Raw genomic sequence first — 19,118 nt, 5'->3', positions numbered from 1 at the left:
AATACTCACAGAGCTCAGGACAATGGTTCATTGTCAATGGGAACCACGTTGTTTTGAAATATTCACACCACCAACAGCCCCAGCTCTCCCCCAGGACCTTGGAGCCCACCCATCCAGAAGAGGCCATAGCTTTCCTCCCTCTGAGATCCCTCAGGCACTGGGGCCAGGCACACACAGAGCTCTGACTCAGCCAGACCTCAGGCCCTGTCCTGTCCACACCCCAGTCCACCCTGTACTTTGTACCTGCTCCTTCTGCTTAGTTCCCCAACCCTGACTCTCCCACTTCTCCCACCTCTCTACTTGTCTCCTCCTGCCCCAAAAGGAGCCAGGCTTGGCCCTCCACTCTTCTCCAAACAGACCCAAAGAGACTCTTCCTCCAGCTGCTTATTGCCCCACAGAACCAGTGTTTCCTTCCAAGGGAGTAACTCTCAAGTTGACCTCCCCACCCCAAGCCTTCTGTATTCTAGTCCTGCGTTCCCCACCTGGAGCATCCAGGCAGCCAGGACAGTAAAGCAACATTCATGGGGCACAGGACAATGGTTGTTTGCCAACAACCCCTGGCCACCAACCTGTGCATGCCCTGGTCACCACCCCTCCCAAGCCATCTGATATCCAGTCATGGCCACTCTGGAAAATATCTTCCAAACTCTGCCTCCCCACTGCTGCCCTCAATCTTGACCAGGTCCTCTTTGCCACATGCTCACTGGGTTGCCACAGTCTCTCACTTACAATGGTATCCCATCTTCTAGTTTTAAAACATTGATCCACCTCCATAACTCCCACAGCCTCATACTCCTTTCTCCTCCTTCCCAGCCTGCCCTCCCCTCTCCTCAGGTCTCCCATCACCCACCCCTACACTGTATTGGAATGCACTTCTGTCTCGCTCTTCACCCCAACCCACATTTCCTTCAGTGCCTGGATCTTCCCCACAGCCTTCCCAGATATCCCAGCCCACAATGATTCTTCCCTTTTGGGAACCTACTAGAGCTGTGTTGTCCAATACAGGAGCCACCTGCCACCTGTGGCTATGTTTCAATTTAAATCCATTAAAGTGGGGACTGCAGTTAACATCACAAAACAAAATGTATATGAATTGTTGAATGGAAAACCAATTTGCTCTGTAAACTTTCACCAAAATCACAATAAAAAGTTAAAAAAAAATTAAACTCAATATAAAATTGCTGCTCAGTTGCACTCGCCACATTTCAGGTGCTCAATAGCCACAGGTGGCTGGTGGCTTCCATTTGGACAGCATGAGTACAGAACATTCCAGTTGTCGTGGCAACTTGAACATAGCACCTGGCCCTCAGGAACCCTGTCTTACATAGAGGATCTCTACTTAGTGGGTGAGTCTCTGCTCGCACCTAGCTTGGGACCTCCAGGTGAGGGGCCACTCAATCCAGTAAGGTAAGTGCTGGATGAATGTGGATTCAACACAGTTCTCTGACGGGGACTAGCCCAGGATCATATCAGCAAGCAAGAGGCAGAGAAAACCCAGGCCTCCTGACACCCAGCCAAGGGTCCTCTTCAGATCGGTCCCCTCTCTCTGCCATTCTAGATGAGTAATGTCTATCAGGGGCATGGTACATGTGCTAGCAATCCATTTTTAATTACTCTAACGGTGTTTTTAATTACCCTACAGCCTGTGAGGGTCAGAGGAGAGCCCATCAGTCCTAGCCTTGGGACAGCGATCTGGTTGAGGAGCAGGAATCCACAAAAGCCCATTCCTCAAAGGCTCTCTCTGGGCCCCAGAAGGAGGAGGACAGTGAGGGGACAGGGCGGGGGCAGCAGACTCACATAGGTGTCATGGTCATACAGCTCCACTACGATACTGGGAGGCTGCTCAGCAATGCTGGCAGGCTCACCGAAGATCTCAACCTCATAAAAGATGAGTGTCTGGTCCCAGGTGGGGTTCAAGGTGTTCTTTGCCACCACCGTCTTCTGGCTCTGGTGCAGGAAGCAGACGATTGCATAGGGATCTGTGAGGGTCAGGCAACAGGAGAGACAGGACACAGTAGAGACCATGAGAGTCACCTGCTCAGGAGTCATGCAGTCCACAATGCTGGAGTGAGGCATGACTGCCACTCTGCAGTAATGAAATGAATGCCAGAGCCCCCTTCCCCCAGCAGTTCTCCTGGCTAATCCATGAGGTTGCTGGCAGGCCACCATGGGCAAATAGAGCCTAGGTCCTAGCAGGAAGGCACGAGACCCAGAGACCTTCACCCTTGTGTCTCCTCAGTCTAGCCACCTGAGACAAGGTACACTTAGAGGAAGTGAATGTCTGTTTGGGTCACTCATTCATTAATTTATTTATACAACAAGCATTGATTGAGTACTTTATGCATGCCAGGCTAGGGGCTAGGGGCTGAGAAAACAATTGGAGCAAAGCCATAATCCACACAAGCAAATACAAATGTATAATTGTGATCAGTGCTTTGAAGCCTAGATAGAAGGTAGTGGCTTCCTTGAGGAATGAGATTAGAGTAGAGCTCTGGGATGTGAAGTGACAGGCATGACTGGGTCTGCATTTCTGTAAGTTCTCCCTGGTTGCCACTGGAGAACAGATTGAAAGAGGCAAAAGAGAGTACAGAGAGATGAGTTATGAGGCTACTGTAATAGTCCAGGTGGAGATGGTGGTAGCTTAATGGGCATGTAGTGCCAGAAAGAAGCAAATGGATTCAAGAGATGTCTAGTGGTGAGTGGTGTGAGAGGAACCTGGAGGAGCTCCCTGCTGCCCAGCCTGCCAACCCTAGCCACAAGAGTCTCGGACCTACCTAGTAGTCATTCCCTCTGCCTAGCCCCAGAGTGTGTTGGTGTCACAAAGGCAGAGTCTTAGGGCTATGGTTTTTAAATGCAAGCTGGGCCAGAATCACCTGGAAGATGTACATAGCAAGCTGGGCCTACTCCCAGTTTCTGCTTCAGCAGATCTGAGATGGGGCCCAAAAATGTGCCTTTCTAACAAGTTACAAGGTGATGCTGATGCTGCTGGTCTGGGGACCACACTGCATAAGAAAGTCCTATGGCACTGAGTCCATGTGATTTGAAAAAGGAAGAGGGTTTAGAGAGGGAACTCCTCCCACTTCTCCCATTAGGTTATCAGCTTGGGGACAGGACCCAGTGTGTTACTATTTTGGAAGATTCCAAATGCCAGAGGCTGAGGGGCAGTGGGGACAGGAAAGTCTGGGGAAGCAGGAGGCCAGAAGCTAGATGCTGAATGTCTGTGCAAGCTGAGCCCAAATGACCTAAAGCATGCTCTTATGTCCTTGGCACCCTGCGTCCATTCTGCAGTGCCTTGAACCCTCTGAGACCCATAATCCAGCCCCAAAATTGCCACTAACTCCCCACATGATATCAAGGGGGCCTTGGTAGCCTTGGAGGTAACAGACTCAGAAGGGTGCTGGGATGTCCAGGTACAATCCTGTGTGAGGAGACAGCTTTTTCACACAAAGAGGAGGGGTGCAGGACAGGCTGCCTGGCTACATGGAGACCAGTGGCATGGCATGGTCACTGTGTAGGAGATGGTAGAGAGGGGGCTGGCAAAGAGTGGCCATAGGAGAGGTGGAGAGGTCAGGATGGGCAATGGGGACAACTCCTATCAGGAGATGGAGGGAGCAGGGTCTAAGATAGTAGCTGTCACCCAGAGGGTGGTTTTTAGGCATGAGGGGGATCTAAGTGAGGGGAATCTAAGTTAGCCAGTGGACACCCACTGGCTTGACAATGCTGGTTTTGACCAATAGGAAGCAGCCATCAGCCGGGGACTAGCCTGTCAGCCTGCAAGCACAAAAGTACCATGGGGTCAATCACTGAGGGCTTCCTGTAAGAAACTGATTTTGAACCTGATTCTTGGGGTAGAAGAGGGCAAGGGAAGCCCTTGGCAGAAAGAGGGGCAAGGGAGAAGTGCCCAGCACTCTCCCCAGCCCCCACCTGGTAAAGCCTCCTGGTATGGGGCTCCCCCTTCAGTACACCAGCCCTGGCAGGCTGGCCCCAAGCCCTTTCCCTCCTGCCCCTGGCAGGGCCCAGCGGCGTCTGTGCATTTAATGAAACCGTCTGGCTGTGATACCATCAGCTCCAAGCTCGGCAGAGAACCTCTCCCCGGTTCCAGTAAGGGAAAGAGGGCGCGTTCCGATAAATAAAACCATATTAGAGAGCCAGCAAAAAAGCCCCTTTTGTTCCTACCCCCTGTGCTTCCCAACGCTTTATTTTTATAAGCATGCGGGCCCCAGACCGACCGCGTTTACACAAAGATCACAATTGCACATTGTAGCGGCTGTGCACGCTGTATTGGTGTTGGCAGCACCCCCCATGCTGGCCCCGAGCAGCCCTACTCCTTCCAGCAGCCCCATCAGCTCAGGCAATGAGCTCAGCACTGGGGAGGGGGGTGCTTTCAAACAAAATCACCCAGTCGCACCGCCCGCCCAGGGAGGAAAAAACACACAACAAAGGCATTGTAAAGAGCAGGCCTGGAGGCCTGGGGCTGCAGACACTGGGCTACTGTGTGCTGGGCTGGGCCTCTCCCCTACAGGGCCCAGCCCCTCCAAAAAAGAAAGAAGAGGTGGGGAGGGGGGAGTTGATGTTGCTGAAGCAAGGTGGTCAGATGAAGGAAATTCAGATAGATTCACAGATACACCCCTCTTCCAAGAAAGCAGAGCGGAGGGGGGCACATTCCCTAGGAGAGGCAGAGGGGAAGGGCTAGGTTCCACATCCATCCTGGCCTAGCCACACCCCCCTTTGAGAGAAGCAGCACCTGTCCTCTGTGTTCACACACCAACCCACAGGGAGCAAACATCCACTCTTAGATCTTCTGAGTTGACGCAGAAGTTTGAAGCGGGAAGCCCTTTGAGACCAAGGCCATCTTGACAACCAGCCATGAATACATAGAATTCAACTGAACTCCACTGCCAAAAGAACAAGGACCAATCACCTAGGCAGGTGATTCCTTTGCTAAACCCAAAGTCCTACAACCAAAGAGTTTGGCCTGAGCCCTACTCCTCAGACCATACCCTTCCCAGAGCTCCAGGGAGAACCATCTGTATTCACAGTGCCCTCTGCTTCTCTGATGGGCCTTCCCACCAACCATTACAGACCACTGATTAGGAGCAGGGCAGGTGATGCCATTTCCATTTGTCAGAAGAGAGAGCTTTGCCCTAGGAAGACCAAGTGGCTAGCCCAAGGTCATGTGTGGCCAGAACTAGACCCTTGACTCCTAGTCCAATGCTATTTCAACCTCTTAAGAGGATCCTTAAGAAAGGGTGGAGTAGATCACTAGTAAGTAAAGCAGTGCAACTAGAACTATATAATACAGCAATATTTTTCCCCATAAAATTAAGAAAAATTGTATAAAAACATAAAACCCAGTGTTGGCAAGTATTTGACGAAATATACACTGCTTTTTACTGCTGGAAGCAATTTAGCAACACTTTAGGAAAGCAATTGGGCAGTACGCCCTGAAAAACATAAAAATGTTTATACCCTTTCCCCCATATTCCTGGGAATCATCCAAATTAACCAAAAAGCTAAAAGATGTCTACTATAGTATTATTTATAATGTATCATTCACTCAATATACAGTTATTGATTGACTAGCATGTGGCAGGTAAGCACAGTGATAAGATTATGACGCTGAATGAGACACAATCCAAGTTCTTAAAATCATGATGACCGATTGGAAATGATAACCAAACCACAATAATAACTCAAAGTGATCTGCAACTTAATAGTGGTATGTACAAGGCACTGAAGGCAGGGGTGCTCAACTTACACTTCCCAAAGGAGGTCACTCAACAGGATTCTTGAGGATGAGGAGGGAGCCAACATGGATCAAGGAAAATAAGATGTTCCATGCACTCAGCACAGCACAGGCAAAGGCACGGAGACTTGGAAAACAGCAAATGGTTGAGCTAGTGAGAGGCTGGGAGCATCCAGGGCAGTGAGGATAGCGTAGGTCTGAGAGAGAGGCAGGGCAGATCACACACGCTCCTGGACTCATGCTAGGCAATTTGGACTGAATTCTGTAGATCAGTGTTTCCTTAAATGCCGTTCTTCGAGACACAGATTCTCTGGGGAGCTAATGAGCATTTAAACAGGTAAAACAGGCTTCTTTACTGCTGCTGTCCCAAGCCTCTCCTATGCCACTGAGCATTGTAAATCTTTCAGTATGCAGTGTTTCCCAGTCTCCTTACTCAGGAACCCTTTGTAAGTAGAGCATTTCACAAGCCTCCAATGTACTTTGGAAAACACCTCCTTAAGCTCGTCAGGTAGATGACCCAGCCGGAGCCAATCTTAACAAAAGGCTGTGTTAAAAATGTTGGGAAGGGCCATGAACACAGTCCAGACACAGGAAGCCCAATGAGCAAGAATTTTCCAGCACCACCCAGGACAGGGTCTGGGTCTGGGGGGAAAACTGAAGTACTTATCACCACAAAAGTGGCCCCAGCCACGGGGCAACCATGCTTTCTCAGACATCACTGTGGCCTAGCCTGGCAGGCCCCTCAGGACCACCCAGTGGGCACACAGCTTTGCCCTCCCAGGAGCCATGAGGCCAGCAAAGAGGGCACAATATTTTCTGCTTCCTTTCAAGATATCACTCCTCCACCCCTGGTAAATTAACAGCTTGACATCTTGTCTACTAGCCATCTTTCATTTGCTTGGTCAGCCCAAGTCAAGATCCCTAAGCCCACTACCTTGTGAGATCCTCAAAGAGGAGTTTCTGGGACCCTAGCCTGAGGATGTGGTGACCTCACAACAGTGCTGTCTGCCTGGGTGGCAGCTCTGTAAGCAGCTTTACCTTATGGCTTCTTCAAACCACAATTCTCAGTGTGGGGAGGGGGCTAAAAGGAACAATTTGGCAAAGAAGACAGCCCCTTCCCATATTCCCTTTGAAAAATACCAATGTATTGATAGCACAGGGAAGCTCAGCTCCAACTGCTGTTCAGGAAGAGATACGCCCCAGTTCAGACTGAAGTGGCTGGTGGACAGGAAGGAGCTAAGTGTGGTTTTAAGGACATAGGATTTCTAAGTCCTCTAGAGTCAAATCTTTTTGAATCAAAGTAAATACATGCTCATAAAGCAATCTGATCTTAATATCAAACAAAAGTCATGTGAATTATCATTTTATCAGTTTATACCTAATTGTTACATGGGCCACACACATTGCTACACATACAAGCACATGTCTGCACACACCTTTCCACTGGTCTGGAGAAATGAAGCTGGCTGTACACCCAAATTCCATTCAAGCTGCAACCCTCAGGGTGCCTAGAAGGCAGTATCTCTATGAATGGCCTACACACATGCCCTCCACAGAGTTTAATATAACTGAACAATGTCCCAAATGGCCCCCCAAACCCTCAGCCAGGGCTGCTGAGACAGATGGGAGAAGGAGCAGACAAGGTCTCAGCCCCTAGGGCAGCCCCAAGACCCACCATAGAGGAGACTAGCAGAGCGCACGCCCATGGCCAGGTAGGAGCAAGGCCAGCACAGAGAGGACTGTGGGGTTGGGGGCTCACAGAAGGCTGGAAGCACCATAGGTCGAAGTCACCAGAGAGCTTCCTGAGGAGGGCCTTTTCTGTCCCAGACACCCCGGCTGGCTGGCTGGCTGGCTGGAAGGTGCTACCAGCGACAGACGATGAGCTAGACCCTCCCCTGGCCCCAGACATTCCGGATTCACACTTGAGTTTCCTCAGAAAAATGCCAGCTGGTGGCCATGCACAGCCTCCGGCCGCCAGCCACCCCAAGGTCAGTTCCAGGGGAGGAATTGCTTTGGTTTAAGGTTTGGGAGTGAAAATAAACACTCTGGGTTTTATAGGTTCACCCGTGTTGGCTGCTGTTTTCCTTTCCAGCAGCTGCTCAATCGGGCCTTTCATTCAGAAACCAGTGGCCTCTGAGGAAGCCCTGGGCAGTACCCTCAAAGCTCAAGGGATGTTTATTTGGGGGAGGGGGTGGGGCCAGGATGGAAAGTGTGACGTCTCCCCCAGGCCAGTGCCAGGCTGACCCTGCCGCTGCAGTCCCCAGAAGTGAGTGCTGGCTTCTTGAGCTGGCTCTTTGGAGGAGTTCCCTCCCTGCAGGGTCTTCAGCCAGCTCAGCCCACAGAGGGTGAGGGGCTTCCCACCTGGGCCCCTGCCTCACCACCCATCCTACCAAACCTGTGCCTGCATCCTCACCCCTCACACCCTCCCTGGAAGAGGAGAGAGGAAGTAAGACTGTGAACTCATTATTTCTTTCTTCTCAGGGTAAGCTCTAGCTGTCAGAAAGCATCCTGGCAGCGTTTTCCAGCAAACTGCAGATCCAGATATCTGCCCCAGCCTGCCAATCCCTGTGCGCTGGTTTTGCATGCACTTTACAGAGGGCATTCTTGGGGCCCAGACCCCAAAGCTCAGCAATTACTCCATCCACTCTGCCTGGCTGCACAGGGCTGGGGTACAGGTCCCTATGACAGAGGTAGAGAGGAATGTGGGGGAGCCACAGCTGCTGGGGAGGAGGAAACAGAGTGGTGCCCCATGTGGGGGTGGAAGGAGCTAGCTAGTAAGGAGCTGGGCAAATGGCTGTAAGCAGTAGCAGCTGTGAACAAGTCTTTCTCAAAGAATACCTCAATTCTATTCAACTAAAGAGCAAGCATTTGGAAGGTGATAGCCTTGGTTTCATTTACCAGTTCTGTCACTTGTCATCTATTTTAACTCAAGCAATTTTGTTAACCTGAGTCTCAGTTTCTTCATCTGCAAAACAGGGATGTTGAATACCTACTTCACAGTGTAGTTGGAAGAATCACATGAAATAATGAGAGTAAAGTGCCTGGCCCAATAAATGTTAGTTCTTTAGAAACCAAGTGCTGTAGGTTTAAAGGTAAGAATAAGGATCCTTCTTACAGGAAGTCACAGTCAGAGTGGGAGGGACAAGTTAAAGATAGACTGAAAGTGACCCTAAGCAGTTGGTGAGCAGAAGGCTAGGAGAAAGACAGGACAGGCAGGAGAGAAGGACAGGCCAGGTGCTGAGGAAGACCTTAGCAAAGAGCAACTGACTAAGCTCAATAAAGGGTTAGCGGGCATCTCTGCTGGGTCTTAAAGGATGAGTAGGAGTTGCCTGGATTAAAAACTGGCAGGGAATGTAATCTAGGCAAAGGGAACAGTGGGTGCAAAAGCCAGGCATATGGAAGAACTTGGAAAGTATGGACAATAGTTGGGGTCAGAGCTGCAGACAGAGAAGCAGGAAGATCACAAAGGACCATGACTGTCATGCTGAAGAATCAGTGAGATTTATCTGTCAATGTCTATGTTTGAATAAGAGGAGTGTTACAAAACCAGATCTGTCAGGGGCAGTGGGAGTGTCACATAACCAGATCTGTCAGGGGCAGTGTGAAAGGTGGCTGGGAGGCCAGGAGATGGCCAGAGTAGTCCAGATAAGAAGGGGTAAGGCCAGTGTGAGGTGGCAGCCGTAGCACTGAAGAGGACAAAACATATCTGAAAGAGCTTTGGGAGCCAGAATCAACAGAACTGGGTGAGTGATGGCTTCCAGGCTGGGTAATGGATGGACACTGACACAGGACCAAAGCAAGAAAAGCAGAAGAGGCAGGTTCTGGATGGCAGAGTCTCAAGGAGCTTGGTTTGAACAAATACACCAAGATGTCTTGGACCAAGTACTTGATTCAAGTAGCTGGGGGAAGGGAGATACCTAGATGTAGCTAGACATGTATTGGGGCTGAAAGCCTAGAAGATTACTGGATCTGGGGAAGAGGAGGGACTCCAGCATCCAGAGAAGAGAACATAGACAGGACCCTGGGAACATCAGGCTTAGCGAGCAATGAGGCAGCTGAGAAGAGCAGAGAGAGTAGGAGCCTAGTAGAGACCCGAGACAGAGTCAAGGCTTGGGGCCAAGGCCAGTGAGGCTTTTAGGAAGGAGGCCAAACCCTACAGAGGAGTCAAACAGACCACAGACAAGAGGCTGCTGTACTTGACAGTCGGGAGGCCCCAGGGACCCTAGCAACAGCAGCCCCCTCCCTGCACCCAGACACAAAAGAGATGCCTTGGACTGTGGTCCCTGCTGTCTGAAGGCCTGACTTCAGTTTCCCATTCTCAGTCCACGCCCTCTGGCTCACCTCCCTTCTCCCTCACCTACCAGAAAAAGAGTCCTTGTCCATTGCAGGCAGGTCCCGGGCCTGGTACATGTAGCAGCGCAGATGGTAGCGGTTCCCATCTTCACAAAGGAAGAAACAGAGATGCCAGTGTAAAGGGCTGATGTGGCTAAGAAGTGGGGCCAGAGGGAAGGATGGAGACTATCTCTAGTAAGGGCATTCCCTGGTTCTAGATTCACTTTATTGCTTAATGCCTTCAAATTTTTGGTTTTTTTAAGAAAATAAGTAAATATATATATATATATTTTTTTTTTTTTTTTACAGAAATCTTCTCACAGGATTAGGAGAACATATCACAGTTCAAAAGTGGATACAGTGATATGTCCTTGGGTGAGAGGGCACAGAGGAACAGGAAGAGGAGCGAAGGAGAGGCCACACAGATGCTGGGGCAGCCAGAACACATATGGCCTTGCATCCCTGATTTCATGTTTAGAGTTGATAAGCACACAGTCACATGCAGAAGCATACACCACACACACAGGTGCACACACAGAAGCACACATCCCAAACACACACACATAGAGACACAAAGATGCACACCCAGATGTGCACAGATGCACACCACACACAGAAATACACACAGAGAAACACACACACACAGAGAAGCATACCCACACAGAGATGCACACACAAAATACAGATATATATACATATATAGATGTGCACACACAGAAGTGCACATACCCACATATACACAAAGATATATACAGACATAAACCATATACCATAAACATGTACACAGACACGTACATGCACACATACCCCGCAAAACCACTGATTCACACAAAAGACACACAGATTCAGTTATCCACAGCCCCTACATGCACACACACATATACCTGACAATATATCCCCACACTAACAGAAATGTAAAGTCACTCACCTCACCCTTAAGCATCACTTACAGTCAAAGATGCAGGAGATTGTGGGTCTGTTCACACCAAAGCTCAAGGTAGAGACGGACACAGAATCTTCGTTCTTGTCGTCCACCACACCGCCCTAGAGACAGAAGGTTGGTCATGGCAGACTCTGGCCCCAGAGACTAGGGGAGGCAGGAAGACTGGCCCAGAGAATTACATCCCTGGGCCAGAGAACCTCTAGACAACATTCCCAGGCTGTGGTAAGCTGGGCCATCAGGGTTCTAATTTCAGTCTGCGGGCACTCATCCTCTCCTAAAGCATCCCCAGTTTCAAACCAAAGGACTGTGGTAAATTCTCCTCACTCTCTCGTGAATGGAATTTTGAATTGTTCCAGTCAAAGAGGTTAAAGTTTGATAGAAGGAAGAACTCTAAGGGACTCTCCAGGGGAGAATCAAATGGGGATCTGCCCATTAGGAATGAGTTAAGTAGAGGTCTTAGCCTAGCACTCTCAGGGCCCCATCTCCCTCTAGTCCTACATTATCTGGAACAGTGCTAGTGCCAGAGACACAGTCAGTGAGCTAGGCCCCCTGCTAGAAGATGTGTAAGAGAATACTGCCTTATATCACTCATTACTTCTCACTAGTTTCCACTTCACTAAGAAGGAGGAGGGATCAGGCTGGGGCCAGGGATAGACAGGGACAGTTCACTATGCCCAAAGCTAGACAGTCAATCCAATCACTTTGTCTTCATAATTATTGGGTTCTAAGCCGAGCCACAAACCACATTTGGTAACACCAAGACCAGATGCCTACCTCCCTGGTGCTCTCCTTCCCTACCACCACCCCTGCCACACTGTAGCCCTCATCATGGCCCTGTACTGTCTGGAGGCTCAGGGTCCCAGCAGAAACCAAGGAACCCCCAAGGGCAGAAAATGTGCTGTCACACCCCAGCCTAGCATCCCAGACTTGGCTTTCAACATCCTGCCCACTTCCCTCCCCTGGCAGGAGTCCAAGTCAAGCCCAACAGTGGGACTCTGGTGGCACTGCTCAGTGGCCCATGCTGTTTGCTCTCTCCACAGCCCTCCCACCTCTCCCTCCAGACTTCTCGCCAGACTGGTCACCTGCTGCATTTCAGAGGGTGTAGGCTCAAGCAATAAGGTGGTCTGTGCTCCATTTCCTTGGCTAGTCGCCCTCCCCAACTAATGCACACACACCCTTGAAAGAAAACCCTGGCCTCACCTCACATGGCCTGTTCATCCCACTCTGGCCCACCCAGAGTGACCAGTTCCTAGAGACATTCCACTGGGCTGTCCTGACTCCACTCTGGCTGTAGCTATTTCTCCAGGAATCTCAAGATCTCTCCAGGCCCTCAAGCTATCAACTACAAAGTCCCCCAAGTCCACTGACGCTGAGTCAGTTCTAACTCATAGAAGCCCTGCAGGACACAATAGAACTGCCCCATTGGGTTTCCAAGGTTGTAATCTTTATGCGAACAGACCACATTTTTCTCCTGTGGAGTGGCTGGTGAGTTTGAACCATCAGCCTTTTGGTTAGTAGCTGAGAGCTTTAGCCACTATATTATCAGGGTCCCCCAGTGCCTCCAAATACAAGATTCCATGACACTTTAGTGCCCCTTCTGCCCAAACCATGTCCACTCACATAGCCAAGCCCCAGATCCCCTTATCTAAGAAGGCTCTTAGGATCCTTGGTCTTCTATTTCTGATCCAGCCCACATCCCAAAGCCAGATTATTTTTATTACCCATAGTCACCACTTCACTCCTTTGCCTGAATCTTCCAGTGACTCTCACTAGCTTAAGCACCAAGTCGAACCTCCTAGTCAGACCCCCGGTGGCCTGGCCCCACCTTCCTGACCCAACACCAGGAATTATTTCCCCTAAACCCAACCCCTAGCCTCAAACAGCTCGCTCCTCAAAACTGCTCTAACTCACTTTCACTTCCAATGCAAGCTCATACTGTTTCCCAGCCAGGTGTCATCAGTCCTTCCTATCTCCAGTTCAGCTTAGGGCACTAAGGTGAAGCCTGCCCTGGTCAACAAAGAAATGCATCCTATAGGTTGCTATTGTTGTTACGTGTCATTTAGTCCATATTTGACTCATAGTGACCCCAAGAGACAGAGCGGAACTGCCCTATAGGGTGCTTTAGGCTGTAATCTTTATGGGAGCAGATCATGAGGTCTCTCTCTTGCAGAATGACTGGGTGGGTTTGAACTACCAACCTTTCCATTAGCAGCTGAGCCACCAGGGCTCCTGCTCCATTCCTGCAAAGCACATACTCAGAAAAGATATGCACATCTATTCTCCCAGGGGATTTACTCAAGTTGTGCTTCAATTGGGTAGGATCTGGTTCCCAACACAGGGCTACCCACTTTCTGACAGAAAGGACAATGATCACACCCTTTGACACAGAGATCAAACAGACTGCATAGTCTCTAATTTTGATCCCACCATTTACTGGCTGTGTGATTTGGGGCAGGTTTCTCTGAATCTATCTCCTTGTCTATAAATTTGGAATAATTATATAGTACCTATCTCAGAGAGCTGCTGTGATTGTTAATGGAAATTAAGCATACTGCCTGATAACTACCAAATGCTCAATAAGTGTTAGTTATTAATGATCTTCCACCACTCGTTTGTCATACTGTGGTGGCTTGCATGCTACCATGATGCTGGAAGTTATATCACTAGTATTTCAAATACCAGAAAGGTCATTCATGCTGGACAAGTTTCAGCAGAGCTTCCAAAGACAGGATGAAAGGCCTGGTGATCTGCTTCTGAAAATTAGCCAATAAAAACCTTATGGATCATAATAGAACACTGTCTGATTCACTTGCTTTGGACATGCCATCAGGAGGGATCAATTGATGGAGGAGGGCATCATGTTTGGTGAAGTAGAGGGCCCACATGGGAGAGACCTTCCATGAGATGGATGGGCACAGTAGTAGCAACGATGGACTCAAAAATGCTAGTGATCAGCTTTGCGCAGTGGCAATATCGTAGCCAATGAGGTTTACCTGAGGCACAATTATTGCAAATTGAAAAATGCTGGTGATCCTGAGGATGCTGAAGGACCTGGCAATGTTTTGTTCTGTTGTATATACAGTAACTGTGAGTCAGAGTCAACTTGATGGCAGCTATCTATCTATTTGGAACTCTAGTGACATAGTGAGTAACGCATCTGGATGCTAACCAGAAGGTCAGCAGTTCAAACCCACCAGCTGCTCTGCAGGAGGGAGATGAGGCGATCTACTTCCGTAAAGATTTACAGGCTTAGAAACCCAATTGGGTCACTATGAGTCAGAAGCAACTTGATGGCAGTGGGTTTGATTTTTGGTTTGGTATCTATCTATTTATTAATGATCTTTATGACAGAAATAAGAGAGGGAGGCCCATAAACTAAGAAACTCACAATTGTGCTGGAGGGTTGGGCTCATGGCCCGTATTTGTTCAAAATTATTCCAGAAAGTTGAAAAAGTGCACATTTCTTTAAAGAGCCACAGCCCTGGGCAAAAATCAATCTTTTGCATACACCACACTGGATGGAAAGCAGGGTAAGGGAGGTGAGTGGCACTGCAGCCAGGGAAACACCCAAAGGCCATGGTGCTCAAAAGCCTCCCTCCTGGGCTGGTGTGGACCTGGGTGTCCCAGGTCCTTGCCAGGAGAGGCGCTTTGTTTCACGTCCGTACCCAGTGCACCCAAGTCAGGCTGCTAACTCAGTGGCACATCCTTCCCCTCGCAGGGTCCCAGTGCATTCTCAGGGCTCCACCTGAGAATTGGCAACAGAGCACCGGGAAGAAGATCCCAGCAAGGATGCCAAGGAAAGCTGATTTCAGGTCACATGAGAAGAAGAGGGCAGGGTCAGCATCCAGGTGCAACAACATGTGACCCATGTACTGGGGGGGGGGGCCTCAATGTTGAATGGCAGGGGAGGAGAGCTGCTGCGGGGGAGGGGACTAGGTATAGGGACACTCAGGACTCTGAAGGCCCCTCCTGTCAATGCTACCACACACGTGGCCCACCTGTGGCCAGATATTGGGCGAGGACAGGGAGAAGGCTGCCTCTAGCTCCCATAGGCCCCATACCAAGCTCTCCTTCCAGGATGCCTGCAAGGACCTCCCTGCTTTCGGTTCGCTGCCAGGGCACATCCCCACTCACCTCACACTTCCTCTAGATGGCCTCCCCTGGCCGCCACCCTCCTGTCAGCACCCCCACCAAACCACCTCTGTCTGGGGCCTTGGCAGCACTTTATAGGGCTCTGTCCAAGAGAAGGGCCTCCCTTCTAAGATCAGAAAAGGTATTCCCCTCCTTAGTATTTCCATGAAGGCCAGAGCCAGATATCTGCAGACACAGGCACCGAGGATGCCAAGTCTGCCAGGAATGGCCCACCATCCCCTCCTGGGACTGCCCCTCACACTGTCTAGGGCCCTCCACCTGCCCTGCTTGAGGAGGAGGGGGTCACAACTACCCTACACCTGGTTCACAGGGTCCTCTGCCCTTTCACTCCTCTGACCTCCTCCCTTTAGCTCAAGCGGGCAGATGGGGATGGTTGGGAAGAGGCATTACCAGGAAACCAGGGGACACACATGGGTGTGATGGACACCCACTAAGCTCAATCTCTCCCAGGCAGCATCCCAGTCCCACAGCCACCCTGCTTCATTCACATTCCAGGCAGAATTCCATCTGCCCAGCTGGCCCACATCTTCACCTCCTCTACCCACTGACCCAAAGAGAGATGGGCTCTCCATGCATCCCCATTAGATTCTGGGAGCACAGAGGAGGCCAGCTCTCCCTCCTGGCCCAGCCATGGCTTCTGAATCAGACCTTTCAAACACCCACACTTTGTGCTGCCCTCCACACTGAAACCAGTTAGAACAATGGAGTGGGGGCTCTTCTTGTTCCCAGGCCTCTTACACAGTCCCCTCTACCCTCTGCCCCATTCTTTCCCTGGCTTATGTTTCCTCAGCTGTACCATCTCAATAAGTCACCCTGCAAGGATGAGTTAGGTACCCCTTCCATCTATTCCCATAGCATCCTGAATGGCTCCATTACTGTACCTGCAATCTGACATTATTGATACTTGTTTGTCTAACTCCTTCCACTGAGAACTCTATGAGGTTCCCATTGTATATCCAGCATGCAGAACATCTCACATATAGCAGGTGAATGAACAAATGAATGAATGAATGAATGAACACCTCAGGTGAGAAACAGTATAAGCTTCAGGGAGGGCTGATGACAAAGGCCAGCCCAGGTAGGGGGATTGGTCTGTGAATGAGCACAGATAATCCAATGTCACACTTTCTCCACTTTGAAGAATGTTTTGGCTTTCACATCTGGACAGTGGCATGGCTCACACTTGGGAACTTGTCTCAAATGAAGCAATGAAGCCTCATGAAACCCTGATTTGGGAGCTTTGGGCAATCTACTTTCCTAGAGATATCGCCTCGGAAACCCAAGGAGGGGTCACTATGAGTTAGATTCAACTTGATGGCAGTGAATTTAGTTTTTTTATTTTTTCAGAAAGCATCTGCCTCCTGTCAGTCCTTCCCTCTGACATTCCATGTACCAGGCCTTTCTCACATGCAAGTCAGAAAATAAACCTTACTTTTCATGCAGACATAAAATGTCACCTTCTCAGAGAGGTCTTCCCTGACCATCCTGTCAAAAATCTCGCTCTAGCATACACAGCCTCACAAGCACCCTCATACACACTACCACAAACACACCACCACAAACACACTCACACCTCACCCCACACCTACTCACACCCATACCTACATACCCATACCTACCCACACATCTCATTCACACATCCCATCCCAACATACACCTCACCCTGAACACAAACATCCACACCACTCACACACACACCACTCACACACACACCACACACTCACTCACATCCACCCCAGAAAACTTGCAAACCCAACCCCATGCATACTCACACACTCACCACCCCCTATGCACCCCTTTCACCCAACATACTCACTCACACACACCCCACAAGGGCACTCTCTACCCACTTATTCAGCTCTATTTTTTCCTCATAGCACTTGTTACCACCAGATGTTTGATCTGTTTCATTTATTGTCACCTTGCCCCTGACTAAAATGTGGGCTCCATGAGAGCCCTGTTACGGTCCAGCACCTAGTACAGTGCCTGGCACAGACAGCCCTCAGTAATGAACGAAATTCAAGGTGAGTCCCCTCCACCCCAAAAGTGCCTCTCTCATCACACAATCGCCCTTTTTCTGGAGGAAATTGCTTGGGGTTAAAGGAACTTTCTTGGAGGTTAAGCCTGATTTGAGGGAAGGGTCCCAGAGACAGTAAAGCTGTCAACAGAATTTAAACAAAGTATAAGAGGAGACCCAGCAGGGACGTGTAGCCAGGCATGTTACCTTGTAACACGAATAATCACAACAAACACTACCCGATACGAACATGTGTCGGGGACTAGTGTAAGAGTTTAAAATATAAGAATTAATTTAATCCTCACAATAACTTTATGTTGTTGTTAGGTGCCATCAAGTTGGCTCTGACTCATAGCAACTTCATGTATAACAGAACAAAACTGTGCCCGGTCCTGTGCCAGCCTCACAATAGCAGGTATGCTTGAGACCACCGTTATAGCCACCGTGCCAACCTATCTCGTTGATGGACTTCCTCTTTTACACTGACCCTCTACTGTACCAAGCATGATGTCCTTCTCTAGGGATTGGTCCCTCCTGATAACATTTCCAGGGCAAGCGAGATAAAGTCTCACCATCCTCACTTCTAAGAAACATTCCGGCTATACTTCTCCCAAGACAAATTCGTTCATTCTTCTGGCCTTCCATGGTATATTCAATATTCTTCACCAACATCGTAATTCAAAGGCATCAATTCTTTTTCTCCAGTCTTCCTTATTCATTGTCCAGCTTTCACATGCAGATGATGCTGCTGAAAATGCCAGGCATACCTGAATATAATTACTGTCTTCATTTTCCAAACCAAAACCAAACTCACTGTCGAGTCGATTCAACTCATAGCAACCCCTCCTTGGGTTTCTGAGGTGGTATCTCTATGGAAGTAGGTCACCCAGTCTTCCTACCGAGGAGTGGCTGGTGGGTTTGAACTGCCAACCTTCTAGTTAGCAGTCAAATGCCTTAGGCACTACACCAATGGGGAAACTAACACACAGAGAGGCAAAAGTAACTTAAGAGTGACCTGTCCATATCCAAAGCCAATATTGGGTAGCAGCATGTCACATGCATAGAGCAGAAAGTCCAGATGACTTGTTCCTTGTATAGACCCAACAAAGAGAAGGTCCAGGCTGCAACTTCCCAAGCATCAGACTCCATGTCAGGCACCAGGAAGGGAAGAAGAGGAATATGCCTGGGGTTGCAGTGTAGGTCAGGGAAAGGGCAGTTGGGGTCAAGAGAAGGGAAAACCCAGTTCCTGAGACTCCATTTCCTCATTGTAAAATGGCAACCATAGTAACACCTACTACATAGGGCAACCAAATAGCAAAAATGCACAGTTTCTCATCCTTGGTACTATTTGGAGCCAGGTAATTCTTTGTTACGGGGGGTTGTCCTGTGCTTTGTAGGGTGGTTAGCAACATCCAGCCCATAGTCTCTACCCACCAGATGCCAGTATCACCACCTCCCAGTTGTCTCCAACTAAACCAAACCAACCCCACTGCCATTAAGTTGATCCTGATTCATAGTAACCCTTTAGGACAGAGCAGACCTGCCCCATAGGGTTTCCAAGTATGTAAATCTTTACAGAAGCAGACCACCTCATCTCTCTTCCACAGAGCAGCTGGTGGGTTGAAACCACCAACTTTTTGGTGAGCAGCTAAATGCTTTAAGTACTATGCCACCAGGGCCCCTCAGTTGTCTCCAAATATTGCCAAATATGCCCTGAGGGGAAAATCACCCCAGGTAAGAACCACTGGTGAAAATAAAATGAAATGATGCACCCATGTCCTTGGCAAGTGCGTGGCACAAAATCAAAAATCTGTTGCCATTGAGTCAATTCCGACTCATGGCAACACCAGTTTACACACTTCTCAGGAGCCTGCCAGTAGTAGAAACACTGCATGGGTTTTCTCAGCTGTAATCTTTTTTTTTTTTTT

At 49.3% G+C, this 19,118-nt stretch overlaps 1 protein-coding gene and 1 pseudogene across 1 annotated transcript in view; one reads left to right on the top strand and one right to left on the bottom strand.

Annotated features, from left to right (window-relative positions):
* DYSF (dysferlin) overlaps positions 1-19,118 on the bottom strand; it is a 273,717-nt gene that overhangs the window by 114,503 nt on the left and 140,096 nt on the right. Inside the window, exons 32-34 of the mRNA XM_007940120.2 lie at positions 11,029-11,122; positions 10,108-10,185; positions 1,798-1,979 (exon numbers count right to left, since the gene is read on the bottom strand). Of these exons, the coding sequence (XP_007938311.1) occupies positions 1,798-1,979; positions 10,108-10,185; positions 11,029-11,122 (354 nt within the window). The remainder of the gene's footprint in view (positions 1-1,797; positions 1,980-10,107; positions 10,186-11,028; positions 11,123-19,118) is intronic.
* LOC122149956 lies at positions 13,975-14,102 on the top strand (annotated as a pseudogene).

The sequence above is a fragment of the Orycteropus afer genome, unplaced genomic scaffold (genome assembly GCF_000298275.1).
Source record: "Orycteropus afer afer isolate SDZICR_OR568_19922 unplaced genomic scaffold, OryAfe1.0 scaffold00065, whole genome shotgun sequence".
Taxonomy (NCBI): Eukaryota; Metazoa; Chordata; class Mammalia; order Tubulidentata; family Orycteropodidae; genus Orycteropus; species Orycteropus afer.
This window is presented reverse-complemented; position numbering and strand designations above follow the sequence as displayed.